Source organism: Pleurodeles waltl, chromosome 11, assembly GCF_031143425.1.
Source record: "Pleurodeles waltl isolate 20211129_DDA chromosome 11, aPleWal1.hap1.20221129, whole genome shotgun sequence".
NCBI classification, from domain to species: domain Eukaryota; kingdom Metazoa; phylum Chordata; class Amphibia; order Caudata; family Salamandridae; genus Pleurodeles; species Pleurodeles waltl.
The window spans coordinates 423,617,734-423,641,676 of record NC_090450.1 but is presented as its reverse complement, the minus strand read 5'-3'; the positions used below and the strand labels follow the sequence as shown (position 1 = coordinate 423,641,676).

At 48.5% G+C, this 23,943-nt stretch overlaps 1 protein-coding gene across 3 annotated transcripts in view; it reads left to right on the top strand.

Moving 5' to 3' along the window:
• Positions 1-23,943, top strand: part of GIGYF2 (GRB10 interacting GYF protein 2) — a 1,376,329-nt gene that overhangs the window by 738,418 nt on the left and 613,968 nt on the right. For all 3 annotated transcript variants that reach the window (XM_069213782.1, XM_069213784.1, XM_069213783.1), the window contains exon 15: positions 6,630-6,796. In XM_069213782.1, coding sequence (XP_069069883.1) covers positions 6,630-6,796 — 167 coding nt within the window. The remainder of the gene's footprint in view (positions 1-6,629; positions 6,797-23,943) is intronic.

The window sequence follows — 23,943 nt, the reverse complement described above, 5'->3', positions numbered from 1 at the left end:
CTGCAATAGCTCGCCATCTGGTGTTGGGCCGGAGTGTTACAAGTTGTTTTTCTTCGAAGAAGTCTTTCGAGTCACGGGACCGAGTGACTCCTCCTTTTGTCTCCATTGCGCATGGGCGTCGACTCCATCTTCGATTGTTTTTTTTCCGCCATCGGGTTCGGACGTGTTCCTGTCGCTCCGAGTTTCGGAACGGAAAATTAGCTAATTTCGGAAGATTTTCGTCGGTATTGTTGCGTTCGGGATCGGCGTACTTAGATTCCACACCGCATCGAAGATCGAAGAGCTCCGGTGCCCTTCGGGGTAGTTTTTCAATCCTCCGTCGGGGCCTGGTCGGCCCGACCGCGTGCTGAAGAACGCCGATGGAACGGACCCCGTTCCGTTTCTGCCCCAAATGCCACAATAAATACCCCTACACAGACCAACACTTGGTCTGCAACCTGTGCCTGTCACCTGAGCACAGCGAAGACACCTGCGAGGCCTGTCGTGCGTTCCGGTCCCGAAAAACACTCCGAGACCGTCGAGCCAGAAGACTTCAGATGGCGTCCGCACCGACAGCCCAACGGGAGTTCGAGGAACAGGAAGAGGAAGGTACCTTCTCGATCCAAGACTCAGACTCCGAAGGATTCGACGATACACAAACCGTGAGTAAGACGTCGAAATCCACTCAGAGGAACATTTACAAGGCCCAGGGGACGCCACTGCCACCAGGCCATGGCTCGACCCATAAATTCGGTGACCGACCGTCGGCACCGAATAAGGCCCAAACAGTGCCGAGATCGTCCGACTCCGGTCGAGACACCGGCACGCAGCCTTCTCGGGACCGAGAAAGTGCTGGAGACAAGCCTCGACACCGAGATGCCGGTGTGGACAAGGCTCGACGCCGAGACAGCGGCACCGAAACAGATCGACGCCGAGAGGTTTCGGCCCCGAAAAGGAAAAAAGTCACCTCGGAGCCGAAAAAACACGCAGACAAAGTTTCGATGCCGAAACCAACTGCAAGCGACCCAGCTTCAGGCTCTTATACAGAAGAGCACTCGCTAACCTCCCAAATGCAGAAGCATAGGTTTGAGGAAGAGCTACAAGCAACTGATGTGGACCATACGCAAAAGCGTATCTTCATTCAGCAGGGGACAGGAAAAATAAGCACCCTTCCCCCCATTAGGAGAAAGAGAAGGTTGGAGTTCCAGACGGAACAAACACCACAACCAAAAGTGGTGAAAAGAGTTACACCACCACCCTCTCCTCCGCCCGTGATTAACGTTTCACCAGCACAAACTCCATCACACTCCCCAGCTCACACCACCATGAGCCAGGGTGACCAAGATCAGGACGCATGGGACCTATACGACGCCCCAGTGTCAGATAACAGTCCGGAGGCATACCCTACAAAGCCATCTCCACCAGAAGACAGCACCGCGTACTCTCAAGTGGTGGCTAGAGCAGCACAATTTCACCACGTAAGCCTCCACTCAGAACAGGTCGAGGATGATTTCTTATTCAATACACTCTCCTCCACCCACAGCTCATACCAAAGCCTGCCTATGCTCCCTGGTATGCTCCGGCACGCAAAAGACATCTTTAAGGAGCCGGTCAAAAGTAGGGCAATCACACCAAGGGGGGAAAAAAAGTATAAGCCGCCTCCTACGGACCCGGTTTTCATCACTACACAGCTGCCACCAGACTCTGTCGTTGTAGGAGCAGCTAGGAAAAGGGCCAACTCTCACACATCTGGAGATGCACCACCCCCAGATAAAGAAAGCCGCAAGTTCGATGCAGCTGGTAAAAGAGTCGCAGCACAAGCTGCAAACCAGTGGCGCATCGCGAACTCCCAGGCACTACTTGCGCGCTATGACAGAGCCCACTGGGACGAGATGCAACATCTCATTGAACATCTGCCCAAGGACTTACAAAATAGGGCAAAACAAGTGGTTGAGGAGGGACAGACCATCTCCAACAACCAGATACGCTCCTCCATGGACGCTGCAGATACAGCTGCACGGACAATTAATACATCTGTAACTATCAGAAGGCATGCATGGCTCCGAACGTCTGGATTTAAACCAGAGATTCAACAAGCAGTTCTCAATATGCCTTTTAATGAAAAAGAACTGTTCGGTCCAGAAGTGGACACAGCGATTGAGAAACTCAAAAAAGATACGGACACTGCCAAAGCCATGGGCGCACTCTACTCCCCGCAGAGGGAATTACAGTACATTCCGTAAAACGCCCTTTCGAGGGGGGTTTCGGGGTCAAAGCACACAAGCCAGCACCTCACAAGCCACACCGTCCAGTTACCAGGGACAGTATAGAGGAGGTTTTCGGGGACAATATAGAGGAGGGCAATTCCCTAGAAATAGAGGAAGATTTCAAAGCCCCAAAACCCCTACTACTAAACAGTGACTCACATGTCACTCACCCCCTCCACACAACACCAGTGGGGGGAAGAATAGGTCATTATTACAAAGCATGGGAGAAAATCACTACAGACACTTGGGTTCTAGCAATTATCCAACATGGTTATTGCATAGAATTTCTACAATTCCCTCCAAACATACCACCAAAAGCACAAAATTTAACAACACACCATTCCAATCTCCTGGAGATAGAAGTGCAGGCACTATTGCAAAAGAATGCAATCGAATTAGTGCCAAACACACAAATAAACACAGGAGTTTACTCACTGTACTTTCTGATACCAAAGAAGGACAAAACACTGAGACCAATCCTAGACCTCAGAGTAGTGAACACTTTCATCAAATCAGACCACTTCCACATGGTCACACTACAAGAAGTATTGCCATTGCTAAAACTACACGACTACATGGCAACTTTAGACCTCAAGGATGCTTATTTCCATATACCAATACACCCATCGCACAGGAAATACCTAAGGTTTGTATTCAAAGGAATACATTACCAATTCAAGGTACTGCCTTTCGGATTAACAACCGCACCAAGAGTCTTTACCAAATGTCTAGCGGTAGTCGCTGCACACATAAGAAGGCAGCAAATACATGTGTTCCCATATTTGGACGACTGGCTAATCAAGGCCCATTCGTTCATACAGTGCTCAAATCACACAAATCAGATCATACAAACCCTCTTCAAACTCGGGTTCACCGTCAACTTTACAAAATCCAACATTCTGCCGCGCAAGGTACAACAATACCTAGGAGCCATAATAGACACATCAAAGGGAGTAGCCACTCCAAGTCCACAAAGAATTCTAAATTTCAACACCATCATACAACGCATGTATCCAACACAAAAGATACAGGCAAAGATGGTATTACAACTCCTAGGCATGATGTCTTCATGCATAGCCATTGTCCCAAACGCAAGACTGCACATGAGGCCCTTACAACAATGCCTAGCATCACAGTGGTCTCAAGCACAGGGTCACCTTCTAGATCTGGTGTTAATAGACCGCCAAACTTACCTCTCGCTTCTGTGGTGGAACAACATAAATTTAAACAAGGGGCGGCCTTTCCAAGACCCAGTGCCACAATACGTAATAACAACAGATGCTTCCATGACAGGGTGGGGAGCACACCTCGATCAACACAGCATACAAGGACAATGGAACGTACATCAAACAAAACTGCATATCAATCACCTAGAACTTCTAGCAGTTTTTCAAGCACTAAAAGCCTTCCAACCAATAATAGTTCACAAATACTTCTCGTCAAAACAGACAACATGACAACAATGTATTATCTAAACAAGCAGGGGGGGACTCACTCCACGCAGTTAAGCCTGCTAGCACAAAAAATTTGGCATTGGGCAATTCACAACCAAATTCGCCTAATAGCACAGTTTATACCAGGGATCCAAAATCAACTCGCAGACAATCTCTCTCGAGATCATCAACAAGTCCACGAATGGGAAATTCACCCCCAAATTCTGAACACTTATTTCAAACTCTGGGGAACACCTCAGATAGACTTGTTTGCGACAAGGGAGAACGCAAAATGCCAAAACTTCGCATCCAGATACCCACACAAACAATCCCAAGGCAATGCCCTATGGATGAACTGGTCAGGGATATTTGCTTACGCTTTTCCTCCTCTCCCTCTCCTTCCTTACCTGGTAAACAAACTCAGTCAAAGCAAACTCAAACTCATATTGATAGCACCAACTTGGGCAAGGCAACCCTGGTACACAACGCTGCTAGACCTATCAGTGGTACCCTGCATCAAATTGCCCAACAGGCCAGATCTGTTGACACAGCACAACCAAAAGATCAGACACCCAGATCCAGCATCGCTGAATCTAGCAATCTGGCTCCTGAAATCCTAGAATTCGGGCACTTACAACTTACCCAAGAATGTATGGAAGTCATAAAACAAGCCAGAAGGCCATCCACCAGGCACTGTTATGCAAGTAAATGGAAGAGGTTTGTTTGCTACTGCCATATTAATCAAATACAACCATTACACACAACTCCAGAACATGTAGTGGGTTACTTGCTTCACTTACAAAAATCTAACCTAGCTTTCTCTTCCATTAAAATACACCTTGCAGCAATATCTGCATACCTGCAGACTACCTATTCAACTTCCCTATATAGGATACCAGTCATTAAAGCATTCATGGAGGGCCTTAGGAGAATTATACCACCAAGAACACTACCTGTTCCTTCATGGAACCTAAATGTTGTCCTAACTAGACTTATGGGTCCACCTTTTGAACCCATGCACTCCTGTGACATACAGTTCCTAACCTGGAAGGTGGCATTTCTCATCGCCATTACTTCCCTAAGAAGAGTAAGCGAGATTCAGGCGTTTACAATACAGGAACCTTTTATACAACTACACAAAAATAGTCGTCCTAAGGACCAATCCTAAATTTTTGCCAAAGGTTATTTCACCGTTCCATCTAAATCAAACAGTGGAACTTCCAGTGTTCTTTCCACAGCCAGATACCGTAGCTGAAAGGGCACTACATACATTAGATGTCAAAAGAGCATTGATGTATTACATTGACAGAACAAAGAACATCAGAAAGACTAAACAACTCTTTATTGCATTTCAAAAACCTCATGCAGGAAACCCAATTTCAAAACAAGGTATAGCCAGATGGATAGTTAAATGCATCCAAATCTGCTACCTTAAAGCTAAACGACAGCTGCCCATTACACCAAGGGCACACTCAACCAGACAGAAAGGTGCTACCATGGCCTTTCTAGGAAACATCCCAATGCAAGAAATATGTAAGGCAGCCACATGGTCTACGCCTCACACATTCACCAAGCACTACTGTGTAGACGTGTTATCCGCACAACAAGCCACAGTAGGTCAAGCTGTATTAAGAACATTATTTCAGACTACTTCCACTCCTACAGGCTGATCCACCGCTTTTGGGGAAATAACTGCTTACTAGTCTATGCAGAACATGCGTATCTACAGCGACAGATGCCATCGAACTGAAAATGTCACTTACCCAGTGTACATCTGTTCGTGGCATCAGTCGCAGTAGATTCGCATGTGCCCACCCGCCTCCCCGGGAGCCTGTAGCAGTTTGGAAGTTACCTTCAATTATTTATATATGTGTCATCTCAACCTTAAATAGGTGCATACTTAGTCACTCCATTGCATGGGCACTATTACTACAATTCAACTCCTACCTCACCCTCTGCGGGGAAAAACAATCGAAGATGGAGTCGACGCCCATGCGCAATGGAGACAAAAGGAGGAGTCACTCGGTCCCGTGACTCGAAAGACTTCTTCGAAGAAAAACAACTTGTAACACTCCGGCCCAACACCAGATGGCGAGCTATTGCAGAACATGCGAATCTACTGCGACTGATGCCACGAACAGATGTACACTGGGTAAGTGACATTTTCATTATGGATTCTCACACAAGTCCAAGTGTATCATCAAAGGCACACAGACAGTTGGTAAAAGAAAACCTTTATTGCATCCTCTTTAATTTGATAGACAGGCAACACATTTCCTCCCAAACGCAACAGGACTTTCTCAGGGCCCTAATTGTTGATCATGTTCAAGTCTCGTGTGCAGAACTCCATTGTATCATAACAGTGCCTAGCTACAACTGCTAGTGCAGGGGATTGTATGATTTTTTTAAAGACTCTTTTGTATGTATGAACACAAGTAAAAGAAGAATCCTAATTTTTGCAGTCTGTACATAGAATGTTATTTTTGACACTTGGGGGCAATATGCTATACTTCAACAAAGATTGGTTTTAGATCAGCAATTAGGGCCCTGAGGGAAGTCCTGTTGAGTTTGATACGAAAAGCGTTGGCGGTATATCAAATTAATGTTGAGAGAATGCAGTAGAAGTTAACTGTTTTTGGGCCTTTGATGACACAAATGCATCAACTTATACATTTGGACCTGTTTTGGAATCCAGCATTGTAAAGCATTTTTTGTAGCATGCATTAAAAAAAGATAATTTGTTACATGCTCTGGTGTGCCTCTCCTGCTTTCTACATTTAATATTAAAAGATATCAGGGTGTTTGAACAGGTATTCCAGGGAGGTGGACTCTCAGGATTTGGACAATGTTAGAATGCAGCAGTATATACTGCAACATTTCAAACTCAGACTAATGATGGACATTTTGGGTGAATCATTGAGTCGTAATATTTTGTGTTCTGACACTGCAGGTCCCTTCAGTAATCAAGAGATGGCAGAATGGTGCCAAGCAGGGTACTTCACCATGTCCTTGTTGGTAAGAAGGGCATGTGATGATAGCTTCCAGCCCCTCGGAGATCTGATGAAGTTGTGGGGAAGAGTGCCTTTTACGTCTGGGCCTGTGCCTCCTCAGTTGCTGGTAAGCTTCACAAGTTAGTGTTTCATTTGGCACTGCCATATGTACACTAAAATATATTTCTTTGCACTAGTGACTAACATTACATTTCATTCCCCTGTTTACCTTTCAGGCTGTGACCCATTTCCAAATCTTGACTAGATAGCTTTTTGACAGCTCTTCTTGGGTTCCTGAGGCAGTCTCGTTACTGGGTAGTAACCTGGTTTGTTCTCTTGTTTATTAGGTTTTATATTTATGACCCACATGTTCTTTAACAGCAATATTATTCTCCTGTTTCCCCTCAAATTCTCACAAGTTGAACTGTAAATCCAGTCCGTTGTCTGGGTAAAGAAATATCAGTGTCTTATATGTTGTGCATGCTCTTTTTCTAAGTGCTTGGAATTGCATGGTGATGGCTTGTTCTTTGCACATCTAGGTCCCATTAGAGTAACAACTCTTTTAGCTTCACAATTAACACTGTAGGAAGCTGACTCTGTATATACCACATCAAAATGAGATATAGTGTGCACAGAGTCCAGGAGTACCCCAGAGGCTTAAGAGGCTGAAGTAGATATTAGTAATGCTATCTTTTGTGGTTGTGTGGTTGAGCAGTTAGGCTTATCGGAGGGTAGTGCAAAGGATTTGTTGTACACTCAGGCAATAAAGAAAGCACACACTCAATGACTAACTCCAGGCCAATTGTTTTTATACAGCAAAAATATATTTTGTTACTTTATTTCTAGAACCGCAAGATTCAAGTTGCAGGTAAGTACATTTGCAAGTAAGTATCCAACATATGTATCAATACCACTTTGTTTCGATTTGGCAAGTTTTACGGTTTTCTAATAAATAGCAAATATCTGTTTTAAAAATTGACAGTGCAATTTTCAAAAACATTTGTTTGGGGGGGGAAGAAAAGTTATCACAGTTTCAAGTTAAGTACTAGACTTACAGTTCCAGTCTAGGGGTGTTAGGATGTCCAGAGGTTGGGGTTCAAGTTAACCCGAAACACCCACCATCAGCAACACTGGGCAGGCTGGGTGCAGAGGTCAATGTTGAGGTTGATTTAACACAGTCTCCGATGGAGACTGTGGTCATTCTGAATCATGCCTGCTTGCAGTTAAGAGTTAAGTACCCACGCCTTCAGAGGGCAGACCTGGGGGGTTTAGAGGAGCTCATGGGGGGGGAGGGGGGGGAACAGGTCAGGACCAAATGCACACCCTCAGCGGTGCATGGGCAGCCGGGTACACAGTGTCGGGCTCCCCATGCTTTCATTTAGGGGTTCACAAAGATGCTGCAGGCAAAGTCCACAGGGTTGGTTCTGGAAAATAAAAGGCTGGAAAAGGAGGAGAGCCACCTGCTGGGCGTTGCTGCACCAAAGGTTGGATTCCCCAAGGCCAGGGGGCTGCGGGTGCAGGGGTACCTTTTGGTATCAGGAATCTTTCTCCGGTTCTCTCGCGGTCAGGGGGATCCTCCAGATTTAGGCTGCAGGCGTCGTTGTGTAGGACAAGAGGGGTCAACCCAGGGTGGACACTAGGTCAAAATTGCCTGGGGACCAGCTCTAGTCGGTTGGAGCTAACTTGACACGACTGTGGGTGTTGAGTGCAGAGTGGGCAGGACTCGCGGATTCAGGGTGGTTTTGGAGTCCTTTGCTGGTGTTTCTTTCTGGATAGGGCTGCTGTCCACAGAAGATCTTGGTCCTCTGGGTGCATGCAGTCCTCTTGAGGCTTTAAAGAGGTTGCTAGTCCTGCAGATTGTGCTGCCTTTTGGTTGCAGAGTTTCAGAAGCTACAGACAGGCCTGTAGGGCTGGGGTGAAGTCAGTTGTTGTCTTCTCTGCTGGGGGTCAAGAGCAGTCCTTCTTTCTCCTTCTTGAGGACACCAGGAATCTGACGAGCTAGGTTCAGAAGAGCCCTTAAATCTTGGATTTAGGGGCGTTACAGGTGTCAGAGAGCATTAGCCAATGGCTACTGTCCCTCAGCGTGACTACACCCTTCCGGTGCCCACTCCCATTGGGGAGGGGGACATGGACCTAATCCTATTGGTTCTTGTCCTCCAAACCAAGTTGGAGGATTTTGCAAGGAGAGGGGGTCACTTCAACTCTGTACACTTTAGGGGTGGTCTCAGCTGAAGTGGTCACTCCTCCTTGTTTTCCCTAATTTCCTCGCTGGTCTTGCTGCCAAAAGTGGGGCTTTGTACAGGGGGCAGGCATCTCCACTACCTGGAGTGCCCTGGGGCACTGTAAAAGGAGACTTGAGCATTTGAGGCTCACCGCCAGGTGTTACAGTTCCTGCAGGGGGAGGTGTGAAGCACCTCCACCCAGTGCACGCTTTGTTTCCGGCCACGAAGAGCACAAAGGCTCTCACCCCATGTGGTCAGAAACTCGACGAAGTGGCAGGCTGGCACAGACCGGTCAGACCTGCACTAGAAGTTTCACTAAAACGCAGGGGGCATCTCTAAGATGCCCTCTGGGTGCATTTTTCAATAAATCCAACACTGGCATTAGTGTGGGTTTATTGTTCTGATAAGTTTGATAACAAACTTCCCAGACTTCAGTGAAGCCATTATGGAGCTGTGGGCTTTGTAATGACAAACTCCCACCCAATATTCTTTTGTTGATTTATTTCTAGAACCACAAATTCATTTAGCAGGTAAGTACATTAAATGAAAGGTACTTTACACAGTAATACTTTGAACTTTGAATGGAATCACCAATGTACACAGTTTTCTTTAAAATGGCAAAAAGCTATTTTAAAAGTGGACACTGCAATTTTCAACAGTTCCTGGGGGAGGCAAGTAAAGTACAGTTTTTGAGGTAAGTAACAAAATTACGGGTTCAATCTACTGGGCATAGGTAGCCCATGTTAGAGGTTCAAGATAACCCCAAAATCCCAGCACCAGCAACACAGGGACGGTTAGGTGCAGAGGTCAAATAGGAGCCAAAATAACGTGGCCCCTATGGAGACAGGCGGTGTTCCGGTCTACTTGCAGGTAAGTACCCGTGTTGTCGGAGGGCAGACCCAGGGGGGTTTGGAGGAGTACTGAAGGGGCCCCAAGCAGGCACAAAAACCATATCTTCAGCAGCATGGGGGTGGCCGGGTGCAGTGTGCCATCAGGGCGTTGGGTTCTCAATTGAACTCTAATGAGGGACCTGGGGGTCACTTAGGCATTGCAGGCAGGGCAGAGGGAGGCCTCTCGGGCAAGCCGCCGACTGGGGAAGGGTGAGGGCCTCCTGCTGGTAATTGCTGCACCAGTGGTCGGTTTCTCTCGGGCATGGGGGCTGCGGGTGCAGTGCTTCTCCAAGTGATGGATATCTTTGACACGGGCAGTCACCGTCAGGGGGGTCCTCGGTATTCCCTCTGCAGGCGTCATCATGGTGGTGTAGAGAGGGGATCCTCTCTGGCTAGTTGGTTTCTCTGGACACGGGGTGGGGCGTCGGGTGTAGAGTAGTTGGACTCACGCTTCTGGAGTGAGGTGAGAGTCCCTTTAAAGATGGTTTCTTTGTCTTCTTTTTAGACAGGTCCGCTGTCCACAGGAGTTTCTTGGTCCTCGGTGATGCAGACAGTCCCCTAGAGGCTTTTCAGGGGTTGTTGGTCCTGTAGAACGCGTTGCTTATTTTCGAAGCAGGAATCGGGCAGGTAGGGCTGGGGCCGAGTCAGTGATAGTCTCCTCTACTCTGCAGGATTTTCAGCTCAGCAGTCCACTTTCTTTCTTGAGGTCGTCGGGAATCTGAAGAGCTGGATTCAGGGTGCCCCTAAATTCCAAATTTAGGGGTGTGTTAGGGTCATAGGACAGTTGCCAATGACTACTGTCCCTGAGGGTGGCTACACCCTCCTTGTGCCCACTCCCTCTAGGGAAGGGGCACAGCCCTATTCCTATTGGTCCTAATCATCAAAAGCAAGACAGAAGATTTCTCAAGGAGGGGGTCACTTCAACTCTGGACACCTTAGGGGTGGTCCTGGCTGAGAGGGTGACTCCTAATTGTTGGGGGGGGGGGGGGGCAGGGGCATCTTCACTAGCTGGAGTGCCCTGGGGCACTGTAACACCAGGCTTGTGCCTTCGAGGCTCACCGCCAGGTGGTACAGTTCCTGCAGGGGGAGGTGTGAAGCACCTCCATCCAGGGCAGGCTTTGTTTCTGACCACGGAGTGCACAAAGGCACTCACCCCATGTGGTCAGAAACTCGTCTGGAAGTGGCAGGCTGGCACTGATTGGTCATACCTGCACTACTAGTTGGGCTCACATATACAGGGGGAATCTCCAAGATGCCTTCTGTGTGCATTTTTCAATAAATCCCACACTGGCATCAGTGTGGGTTTATTGTGCTGAGAAGTTTGATAACAAACTTCCCAGTATTCATTGTAGCCATTATGGTGCTGTGGAGTTCGTAATGACAAACTCTCAGACCATATACTCAGTATGGCTACCCTGCACTTACAATGTCTAAGAATTGTCTTAGACACTGTGGGGGCATAGTACTCATGCAGCTATGCCCTCACCTGTGGTATAGTGCACCCTGCCTTGCCTTAGGGCTGTAAGGCCTGCTAGAGGGGTGACTTACCTATGCCTCAGGCAGTTGTTTTTGGGCATGGCACTCTGAGGGGAGTAAAAACAACAAGTGATGGACGGAATGCTGAACATTGTCAAACATTCACCCCCAGTACAGTGATCTGGTCTTAAATCCTCAGTTTTTTTGCTGCCCATGCCATTCAAGTTTGGACCCAGCCATATGCAAATCAGTCTTGACCCTGTTCCCACTCTGAGGGGAGTGCCATGTAGACTTTAGTTTCTCCCCACTAGCACACACTAGCTGCAAAGCAGTGTGCATGTACTGAGTGATGGGTCCCTGAGGGTGGCATAATACATGCTGCAGCCCTTAGGGACCTTCCCTGGCCACAGGGTCCTTGGTACCAGAGGTACCTTTTACAAGGGACTTAACTGTGTGCCAGAGCTATGTCAATTGTTGTATCAAAGGTACAGTTTTAGGGAAAGAAAACTGGTGCTGGGCCTGGTTAGCAGACTCCCAGCACATTTCCAATCAAAGCTGTCATTAACACTAGGCAAAAAGTGGGGAATGACCATGCCAACAGTGGCATTTTCCTACAATGTGTGTAAATGACCCCTCTTGCAGACCTTCAGAGCCCTAAAGGAAGGGTGCAACATATGACACAGGAAGGACATGTCCTTTACATGTCTTGGCAGAAAAACATATAAAACTACAGTTTGTGGTCCAAGCTGACCAAATGAGGTATCCCGTATAACCTTCCGAGGGCCATTATAGATGTTTACACTGACAGCTGGGTCCAGATTAAAATCGGAGTTGGTTCAAGATTTACAAATAGAATACCCACAACATCTGGCCTAAAGCAAGGATGTGTTCTGGCTCCAATTCTCTTTAACCTATACCTGGCAGATCTTGCTGGCACATTAGCACAGGTAAACAGTCTTCCCCCGGCGTTAAGTCTGGAGAAAATTGAGCACCTACAATACGCAGATGAGATTGACCTACTGAGTCATACTCCACAAGGTCTGCAACGGAGTTTATCAGCGCTTAACATTTTTATGGCCCAGCAAGGCCTAGAAATACATCTGGGCAAAACTAAACTGATGAGGTTCCTTGGGGCAAACTATAAACCATTCAGTTGGTACCTGGGAGCGAAAAAAGTGGAGATGGTGCAGTCGTATAAATATTTAGGAGTCTAACTCGAGCCACGCCTGAAATGGAAGCACCAACTATTGTCGATCAAGGCAAAGACCAACTCATTAACATATAGTTTTAAGATGCTTAAGAAGAAGCTGGATTGTACAAATTGGTCCTACTGTTTAAAAAATCATGTCGGCACAGTTGCTTCCAGCCATTTCTTATGGGACCGAAGTATTGAAGGGCTGGGAGATTCGTGCATTAAACAATATTCCAGTTAAAGCATATAAGGCCATTTTTAAAATCCTGAAAAGTGCCTCCCTGGCCCAGGTTAGATTGGAGATGGGCTTAAAAAAAATCAAAGTTTCCAGCGTCAGGGTGCCTTAAAGCATCATGGAGGCTACGGGCGGCAGAGAATACCTCCATACTGTACTCCGGCTGGCAAGAAGTGCAGGCGCAACAACTCTAACAGGAAAGGAACTTGGGTAAGCTATCTAAATCAGGTTATTATTAGCCTGGGAATGGAAAAAGTATGGAAATGCAGCATGCGGCAGTCTGAATTTAACAGATTAATCAACATCGCTGTTAGCTCCCTCTCGCTCATTACAGATAAAGCCATCTTGGCAAAAAGATGGCATGCTTGGGCAGTCTTGGGGTCATATTCAACTTTGTCCCCACAGGGCTATCTAGCTGAGCACTTTCCTGTTCAAATTACACATCAATTCCTGCTTTATCGTATGGGATTCTTAGACACCAAAGAAGATCGTCCATCCTGGAAAGATCAACATATCGACCAAAATTGCTGCTTATGCAGCTACAATCAGGAATCATTGCTAAACGCCTTTTGCATCTGTCCAGCTCTTGGTCTGGAAAGAAGAAAATTGCTAAAACATGATTTTCTAACCAATAATATCCGCTCTTCTAGACCAGCAGTAATAACTTAAGGATGAGTCCGTTTCATTCTGCTGCAGGGAGTATAACGTTTTTACAACTGCTCCATAAGAAACTGAATAGGACTTGGGAAAATTCCTTTAGGACAGTTCGTAAAGAAACAGCTTAAAGGCCTTAGGTTTCAAATTTGTAGATGTAAAATTTTATCTATGACCTACGAATATATTGCTCACAAATGTTTTTCTTCTCTTGGAACAAGCAGTCTCATTTGAGAAAATAGTGTCCTAGTTGTCTAAGTTATCAATGCATGCTAATATGTTTTCTATTTTCTATTCATATCTGTAGGAAGTTGGCTCTGTATCTACTATCTCAAAGTGAGAGATAGTGTGCACAAAGTCCAAGGGTTCCCCTTAGAGGTTGATAGTGGCAAAATTAGATAATACTAATACTCTTTTTTGTGGTAGTGTGGTCGTGCAGTAGGCTTATCAGAGGGTAGTGTTAAGCATTTGTTGTACACACAGGCAATAAATGGGAACACACACTCAGACTTAACTCCAGGCCAATCGGTTTTTATATAGAAGAGTATTCTTTTCTTAATTTATTTTAGAACCACAAAATTCAGAATTTAGGTAAGTACATAAATTGTAAGGTACTTGACACAGGTAAGTATGGAAATTTGAATTAAAACCGTAATCTACACAGTTTTGGCTAAAATGGCAAATAGCTATTTCAAAAGTGGACACTGCAAAAATCAACAGTTCAAGGGGGAGGTAAATATTGGTTAGTTTCAAAGGTAAATAAAGCACTTACAAGTTCAGTATCCTGGGCATAGGCAGCCCACTGTTGGGGGTTCGAGTCAACCCCAAACTCCAGGCACCAGTAACACTGGGCTGGTCAGGTGTAGAGGTCAAAGTAGGGCCCAAAAAGCATAGGCGCCTATGGAGAACAGGGGTGCTCCGGTTCCAGTCTCCTAGCAGGTAAGTACCTGTGTCCTCGGGGAGCAGACAAGGGGGGTTTTGTAGAGCACTGGAGGGAGGGGTCACAAACAGGCACACAGAATACTCCCTCAGCGGCAGAGGGGCGGCTGAATGCAGTGTGCAAAGTAGGTGTCAGGATTCAGGTAAGAATCAGTGGAGAGACCCGGGGGTCACTCTGGCGATGCAGGCAGGGCACAGGGGGCTTCTTGGGCCAGCCACTGACTGGGCTAGGATGAGGGCCGCCTGCTGGTCGCTCCTGCACCAGTAGTTAGTTCCTCTCGGGCCTGGGGGCTGCGGGTGCAGTGTTTCTTCCAGGCGTCCGGTTCCTTTCTTACCGGGCAGTCTCGGTCACGGGGAGCCTCTGGATCCTCTCTGCAGGCTTCGCTGTGGGGGTGCAGGGAGGTCGTCTCAGGGTGTCCACGTCGTGGGATTCGTCTAGGGTTCCTGTCTGTGGTGTTGGTTCTTCTGGACACGAGCCGGGGGCATCGGGTGCAGATTGTGAAGACTCTCACTTCCGGGGTGAAGCTGGAGTCTTTTTAAAGATGGTTTCTTTGTTGCAGTTTTGGACAGAGCCGCTGTCCACTGGAGTTTCTTGGTTCTTTAGGTGCAGGACCATCAACCTCGGAGGTTGCTGGTCCCGCCGCTGTGCAGGTTGTGAGTCTGGAGACAGGCCGGTAGGGATGGGGCCAAGTCAGTTGTCATCTCCGTCATCTCTGCGGGGCTTTCAGGTCAGCAGTCCTTCGTGTTTTAGGTTGCAGGAATCTGTCTTCCTGGGTTCAGGGTCGCCCCTAAATATACGATTTAGGGGTGTGTTTAAGTCAGGGGGCAGTAGCCAATGGCTACTGTCATTGAGGGTGGCTACACCCTCTTTGTGCCTTCTCCCTGTGGGGATGGGGGCACATTCCAAATCCTATTGAGGGGAATCCTCCAAAACAAGATGGAGGATTTCCTAAGGCAGGGGTCACCTCAGCTCAGGACACCTTAGGGGCTGTCCTGACTGGAGGGTAACTCCTCCTTGTTTTTCTCATTATCTCCTCTGGACTTGCTGCCAAAAGTGGGGGCTGTGTCCGGAGGGGCAGGCATCTCCAATAGCTGGAGTGCCCTGGGGTGCTGTAACACCAGGCTTGAGCCTTTGAGGCTCACTGCCAGGTGATACAGCTCCTGAAGAGGGAGGTATGAAGCACCTCTGCCCAGTACAGGCTTTGTTCCTGGCCAGTGTGACAAAGGCACTCACCCCATGTGGCCAGAAACCTGTCTGGATGTGGCAGGCTGGCAGAAACTGGTCAGCCTAGCACTAGTAGTTGGACTGGTATACAGGGGGCATCTCTAAGATTCGTGTTTGACAAACTCCCAGACCATATACTCTTTATGGCTACCCTGCACTTACAATGTCTAAGATTTTGCTTAGACACTGTAGGGGCATAGTGCTCATGCACATATGTCCTCGCCTGTGGTATAGTGCACCCTGCCTTAGGGCTGTAAGGCCTGCTAGAGGGGTGACTTACCTATTCCACAGGCAGTGGGTTGTGGGCATGGCACTCTGAGGGGAGTGCCATGTTGACTTAGTCATTTTCTCCCCAGCAGCACACACAAGCTGACAGGCAGTGTGCATGTGCAGTATGAGGGGTCCCAAGGGTGGCATAATACATGCTGCAGCCCTTATAGACCTTACCTGGCCACAGGGCCCTTGGTACCAGGGTTACCATTTACAAGGGACTTATCTGTCTGCCAAGGCTGTGCCAATTGTGGAGACAAAAGTACAGTTTAGGGAAAGAACACTGGTGCTGGGGCCTGGTTAGCAGGGTCCCAGCACACTTTCAAATCATAACTTAGCATCAGCAAAGGCACAAAGTTAGGGAGTAACCATGCCGAGGTGGCATTTCCTCACACAACCCCCCCACCCCCCCCCCTCTCCCCAAACGAAAGAGGATGTGACTAACCTTTCCCAAGAGTGTCTTCATTTTCGAAGTGGAAGAACCTGGAAAGGCCATCTACATTGGCATGGGCAGTCCCAGGTCTGTGATCCACCATAAAGCCCATTCCCTGTAGGGATATGGACCACCTCAACAGTTTAGGTTTTTCTCCTTTCATTTGCATGAGCCATCTGAGAGATCTGTGGTCAGTTTGAACTATGAAGTGAGTACCAAAAAGGTATGGTCTCAACTTCTTCAGGGACCAGACCACAGCAAAGGCCTCCCTCTCAATGGCACTAAAACGCTGCTCCCTGGGGAGTAACCTCCTGCTAATAAAAGCAACAGGTTGGTCAAGGCCATCATCATATATTCGGGACAGGACTGCTCCTATCCCATGTTCAGAGGCATCTGTCTGCACTATTGTAGGAAAGTACCATCTTGCCTGGCATGTTACCCCCATATTTCACTGTATGTATGTTGTTTTAGTCCTTGTGCCACTGGGACCCTGCCAGGCAGGGCCCCAGTGCTCATAGTATGTGCCCTGTATGTGTTCCCTGTGTGGTGCCTAACTGTATCACCGAGGCTCTGCTAACCAGAACCTCAGTGTTTATTCTCTCTCTGCTTTCCAAATTTGTCACTGCAGGCTAGTGACTAAATTTACCAATTCACATTGGCATACTAGTACACCCATATAATTCCCTTGTATATGGTACTGAGGTACCCCAGGGTATTGGAGTTCCAGGAGATCCCTATGGGCTGCAGCATTTCTTTTGCCACCCATAGGGAGCTCTGACAATTCTTACACAGGCCTGCCACTGCAGCCTGCGTGAAATAACGTCCACGTTATTTCACAGCCCTTTACCACTGCACCTAAGTAACTTATAAGTCACCTGTATGTCTAACCTTCACCTGGTGAAGGTTGGGTGCCAAGTTACTTAGTGTGGGGGCACCCTAGCACTAGCCAAGGTGCCCCCTCATAGTTTAGGGCAAATTCCCCGGACTTTGTGAGTGCGGGGACACCATTACACGCGTGCACTATACATAGGTCACTACCTATGTATAGCGTCACCATGGTAACTCCGAACCTGGCCATGTAACATGTCTAAGATCATGGAATTGTTACCCCAATACCATTCTGGTATTGGGGGGACAATTCCATGATCCCCCGGGTCTCTAGCACAGACCCTAGGTACTGTCAAACTGCCTTTCCAGGGTCTCCACTGCAGCTGCTGCTTCTGCCAACCCCTCAGACAGGTTTCTGCCCTCCTGGGGTCCAGGCAGCCCTGGCCCAGGAAGGCAGAACAAAGGATTTCCTCTGAGAGAGGGTGTTACACCCTCTCCCTTTGGAAATAGGTGTGAAGGGCTAGGGAGGAGTAGCCTCCCCCAGCCTCTGGAAATGCTTTGATGGGCACAGATGGTGCCCATCTCTGCATAAGGCAGTCTACACCGGTTCAGGGATCCCCCAGCCCTGCTCTGGTGCGAAACTGGCAAAGGAAAGGGGAGTGACCACTCCCCTGACCAGTACCTCCCAGGGGAGGTGCCCAGAGCTCCTCCAGTGTGTCCCAGACCTCTGCCATCTTGGAAACAGAGGTGTTGGGGGCACACTGGACTGCTCTGAGTGGCCAATGCCAGCAGGTGACGTCAGAGGCTCCTTCTGATAGGCTCTTACCTCTCTTTGTAGCCAATCCTCCTATCTTGGTAGCCAAACCTCCTTTTCTGGTTATTTAGGGTCTCTTCTTTGGGGAATTCTTCAGATAACGAATGCAAGAGCTCACCAGAGTTCCTCTGCATCTCCCTCTTCGCCTTCTACCAAGGATCGACGGCTGACTGCTCCAGGACGCCTGCAAAACCGCAACAAAGTAGCAAGACGACTACCAGCAACATTGTAGCGCCTAATCCTGCCGGCTTTCTCGACTGTTTCCAGGTGGTGCATGCTCTGGGGGTAGCCTGCCTTCACCCTGCACCAGAAGCTCAGAAGAAATCTCCCGTGGGTCGAAGGAATCTTCCCCCTGCTAACGGAGGCACCAAAAGACTGCATCACTGGTCCTCTAGGTCCCCTCTCATCCTGACGAGCGTGGTCCCTGGAACACAGCAACTCTGTACAAGTGACTCCCACAGTCCAGTGACTCTTGAGTCCAAGTTTGGTGGAGGTAAGTCCTTGCCTCCCCACGCTAGACTGCAAAGCTGTGTGCTGCGTGATTTGCAGCTGCTCCAGCTCCTGTGCACTCTTCCAGGATTTCCTTCGTGCACAGCCTAGCCTGGGTCCCCAGCACTCCGTCCTGCAGTGCACAACCCTCTGAGTTGGCCGCCGACGTCGTGGGACCCTCTTTTGTAACTTTGGGTGGACTCTGGTTCACTATTCTTCTAAGTGCCTGTTGGAGTACTTCTGCGGGTGCTGCCTGCCTCTGTAAGGGCTCTCTGAGTTGCTGAGCGCCCCCTCTGTCTCCTCCTCCTCCAAAAGGCGACATCGTGGTCCTTCCTGGTCCTCAGCAGCACCCAAAAACCTCTACCGCGACCCTTGCAGCTAGCAAGGCTTGTTTGCGGTATTTCTGCGTGGGAACACCTCTGCAAGCTTCATCGCGACGTGGGACATCTGTCTTCCAAAGGAGAAGTTCCTAGTCCTCTTCTTTCTTCAGAATTCCAAGCTTCTTCCATCCGGAGGCAGCTTCCTTGCACCTTCATCTGGGGTTTCCTGGGCTCCTGCCCCCCTGGACACTGTCGCGACTATTGGACTTGATCCCCTTGCCTTGCAGGTCCTCAGGTCCGGCAGTCCGTTGTCAGTGCACTGCTGGTGTTTGTTGTTCTTGCAGAATCCCCCTATCACGACTATTGTGCTCTCTTGGGGTAGCAGGTGTACTTTACTCCTACTTTTCAGGGTCTTGAGGTGGGGTATTGTAGGAAGTTGGCTCTGTATGTACTATTTCAAAGTAAGAAATAGCATGCACAGAGTCCAAGGGTTCCCCTTAGAGGTAAGATAGTGGCAAAAAGAGATAGAGCATTAGAATTATTTTGTTGTAGTGTGGTTGAGCATTAGGCTTATCAGAGGGTAGTGTTAAGCATTTGTTGTACACATACAGGCAATAAATGAGGAACACACACTCACAAAGACAATTCCAGGCCAGTAGGTTTTTGTATAGAAAAATATATTTTCTTAGTTTATTTTAAGAACCACAGGTTCAAGATTTACAAGTAATACTTCAAATGAAAGGTATTTCACTTAGGTAACTTAGGAACTTTGAATAGCATAGCAATAGCAAAATAGCATGTACAGTTTTCACAAAAATGGCAATAAGCTATTTTAAAACTAGACAGTGCGATTTTCAACAGTTCCTGGGGGAGGTAAGTGTTTGTTAGTTGTGCAGGTAAGTAAACCACCTACAGGGTTCAAAGTTGGGTCCAAGGTAGCCCACCGTTGGGGATTCAGGGCAACCCCAAAGTTACCACACCAGCAGCTCAGGGCCGGTCAGGTGCAGAGGTCAAAGTGGTGCCCAAAACGCATAGGCTTCAATGGAGAAGGGGGTGCCCTGGTTCCAGTCTGCCAGCAGGTAAGCACCCGCGACTTCGGAGGGCAGACCAGGGGGGTTTTGTAGGCCACCGGGGGGGACACAAGTTAGCACAAAAAGTACACCCTCAGCGGCACGGGGGCGGCCGGGTGCAGAGTGCAAACAGGCGTCAGATTTGCAATGGAGTTAAATAGGAGACCCAGGGGTCTCTTCAGCGAATCAGGCAGGCAGGGGGGGGGCTCCTCGGGGTAGCCACCACCTGGGCAAGGGAGAGGGCCACCTGGGGGTCGCTTCTGCACTGGAGGTCGGATCCTTCAGGTCCTGGGGGCTGCGGGTGCAGTGTCTTTACCAGGCGTCGGGTTCTTAGAAGCAGGCAGTCGCGGTCAGGGGGAGCCTCTGCAGGTGTCGCCGGGGGAGTTCAGGGGGGTCAACTCTGGCTACTCACAGGGTCGCAGTCGCCGGGGAGTCCTCCCTGTAGTGTTGTTTCTCTGCAGGTCGAGCCAGGGGCGTCGGGTGCAGAGTGCAAAGTCTCACGCTTCCGGCGGGAAACGTGGAGCCCTTTTAAAGTTGTTTCTTTGTTGCAAAGTTGTTTATTCTTTGGAGCAGAGCCGCTGTCCTCGGGAGTTCTTGGTCCTTTTAGATGCAGGGTAGTCCTCTGAGGCTTCAGAGGTCGCTGGACCCTGGGGGACGCGTCGCTGTTGCAGTTTTTCTTGAAGTGGGGAGACAGGCCGGTATGGCTGGGGCCAAAGCAGTTGGTGTCTCCGTCTTCTCTGCAGGGCTTTCAGGTCAGCAGTCCTTCTTCGTCTTCAGGTTGCAGGAATCTATCTTGCTAGGTTCTGGGAGCCCCTAAATACTCAATTTAGGGGTGTGTTTAGGTCTCGGGGGTTAGTAGCCAATGGCTACTAGCCCTGAGGGTGGCTACACCCTCTTTGTGCCTCCTCCCTGAGGGGAGGTGGGGCACATCCCTAATCCTATTGGGGGAATCCCCCATCTGCAAGATGGAGGATTTCTAAAAGTCAGAGTCACCTCAGCTCAGGACCTTAGGGGCTGTCCTGACTGGCCAGTGACTCCTCCTTGTTTTTCTCATTATCTCCCCCTGCCTTGCCGCCAAAAGTGGGGCCGTAGCCAGAGGGGGCGGGCATCTCCACTAGCTGGAGTGCCCTGGGGCTCTGTAACGAAGGGGGTGAGCCTTTGAGGCTCACCGCCAGGTGTTAGAAGTTCCTGCAGGGGGAGGTGAGAAGCACCTCCACCCAGTACAGGCTTTGTTACTAGCCACGGAGTGACAAAGGCACTCTCCCCATGTGGCCAGCAACATGTCTGGTGTGTGGCAGGCTGGTAAAACTAGTCATCCCACACTGGAAGTCGGGCATGTTTTCAGGTGGCATCTCTAAGATGCCCTCTGGGGTGTATTTCACAATAAAATGTACACTGGCATCAGTGTGCATTTATTGTGCTGAGAAGTTTGATACCAAACTTCCCAGTTTTCAGTGTAGCCATTATGGTGCTGTGGAGTTCGTGTTTGACAGACTCCCAGACCATATACTCTTATGGCTACCCTGCACTTACAATGTCTAAGGTTTTGCTTAGACACTGTAGGGGCAGAGTGCTCATGCACCTATGCCCTCACCTATGGTATAGTGCACCCTGCCTTAGGGCTGTAAGGCCTGCTAGAGGGGTGACTTACATATGCCATAGGTAGTGTGAGGGTGGCATGGCACCCTGAGGGGAGTGCCATGTCGACTTAGTCTTTTTCTCCACACACAAGCTGGCAAGCAGTGTGTCTATGCTGAGTGAGGGGTCCCCAGGGTGGCATAATACATGCTGCAGCCCTTGGAGACCTTCCCTGGCATCAGGGCCCTTGGTACCAGGGGTACCAGTTACAAGGGACTTACCTGGATGCCAGGGTGTGCCAACTGTGGAAACAAAGGTACAGGTTAGAGAAAGAACACTGGTGCTGGGGCCTGGTTAGCAGGCCTTAGCACACTTTCAAATCATAACTTGGCATCAGCAAAGGCAAAAAGTCAGGGGGTAACCATGCCAAGGAGGCATTTCCTTACAGGTATCTTGGACACCCTGACTGTTTTCGTACAGTCCCAGCGACCCTCTACAAGCTCCCATAGGTCTGGGGTCATATCATTATTTGCATTCCACTTTTGGAGTATATGCTTTGTGTTGCCCCTATACCTATGCTTGCCTATTGAAACCTATTGTAATTCTACACTGTTTGCATTACTTTTCTGACTCTTACTTACCTATTTTTGGTTTGTGTACATATAACTTGTGTATATTACTTACCTTCTTACTGAGGGTACTCACTAAGATACGTGTGGCATATTGTCATAAAAATAAAGTACCTTTTATTTTTAGTAACTCTGTGTACTGTGTTTTCTTGTGATATTGTGCATATGATATAAGTGGTATAGTAGGAGCTTTGCATGTCTCCTAGTTCAGCCTAAGCTGCTTTGTCATAGCTACCTTCTATCAGCCGAAGCTGCTAGAAACACCTCTATTCTACTAATAAGGGATAACTGGACCTGGCACAAGGTGTAAGTACCTTCGGTACCCACTACAAGCCAGGCCAGCCCTCCTACAACTATGAACTGCTTAGAGTAATTTGGAGCTTTCAAAACTGGTGCTGTGCACATTGCTTGCTTCAGGGTGTCAAAGGCCTTTTGACAGTCCAAGGTCCAGTTAACTTTCTTGGGCATTTTCTTGGAGGTACGTTCTGTGAGGGGGGTCAATATAAATGTATAATCCTTCACAAACCTCCTATAGTAACCAGTCAAGCATACTGCTGGAGGACTTGCCTGCAGTCAGCTTGCTGTTGGCCAGAGAGGGTGTCTGAATAGATCACTCCATCTACTGTGCCATCTTTAGGGTCAATGGAGAGGAGATCAGGGAGAGGTTCACTCTCTGCTTCCTGGTCCTCATCTGTAACCATCAACATGTTTACTTCTGCCCGGTCATGGAAGAATTTTAGGCGGTTAACATGAATCACCCTTTTGGGGGTCCTGCTAGTGCCTAGGTCCACCAGGTAGGTGACCTCACTCTTTTTCCTCTAGCACTGGGTAGCGGCCACTCCATTTGTCCTGAAGTGTCCTGGGAGCCACAGGCTCGAGAACCCAGACTTTCTACCCTGGCTGAAACTCAACCATAGCAGCCTTTTCGTCATACCACATCTTCTGGAGTTGTTGGCTGGCCTCAAGGTTTTTACTTGCCTTTTTCATGTACTCTGCCATCCTGGAACATAGGCCTAGTACATAGTCCACTATATCTTGCTTAGGCTCATGGAGAGGTCTCTCCCAGCCTTCTTTCACAAGAACTATTGGTCCCCTAACAGGATGGCCAAACAGAGGTTCAAAGGGGGGAAACCCTACTCCCTTCTGAGGCACCTCTCTGTAGGCGAAAAGCAGGCATGGCAAGAAGACATCCCATCTCCTTTTGAGTTTTTCAGGGAGCCCCACGATCATGCCCTTCAATGTCTTGTTAAATCTCTCAACAAGACCATTGGTTTGTGGATGGTATGGTGTGGTGGATATGTAAGTCACCTCACACTCATTCCACATATGTTTCAGGTAAACTAACATGAAGCTGATACCTCTGTCAGAAACAACCTCCTTAGGAAATCCCACTCTGGTAAAGATACCAATGAGTGCTTTGGCTACTGTAGGGGCAGTAGTGGACCTAAGGGGAATTGCTTCAGGGTACCTAGTAGCATGATCCGCTACTACTAGGATATACTGATTCCCTGAGGCTGTGGGAGGTTCAAGTGGACCCACTATATCCACTCCCACTCTCTCAAAAGGGACCCCCACCACTGGAAGTGAAATGAGGAGGGGCCTTTGGGTGACCACCTGTCTTACCACTGGCTTGGCAGGTGGCACAGGAGGCACAAAACTCCTTCACTTTCTGGGACATATTGGGCCAATAGAAATGGTTGACTAACCTCTCCCACGTCTTGGTTTGTCCCAAATGCCCAGCAAGGGGAATGTCATGGGCTAAGGTCAGAATGAACTCCCTAAACTCCTGAGGCACTACCACTCTCCTAGGGGCACCAAGTTTGGGATCTCTTGCCTCAGTGTAAAGGAGTCCATCTCCCCAATAGACCCTGTGTGTTCCACTGACATTTCCTTTCTCTTGGTCAGCAGCTTGCTGCCGTAGGCCTTCAAGAGAGGGACAGGTTTCTTGAACCTTGCACAGCTGTTCCCTTGAGGGTCCCCCTGGGCCCAATAGCTCAACCTGATAATGTT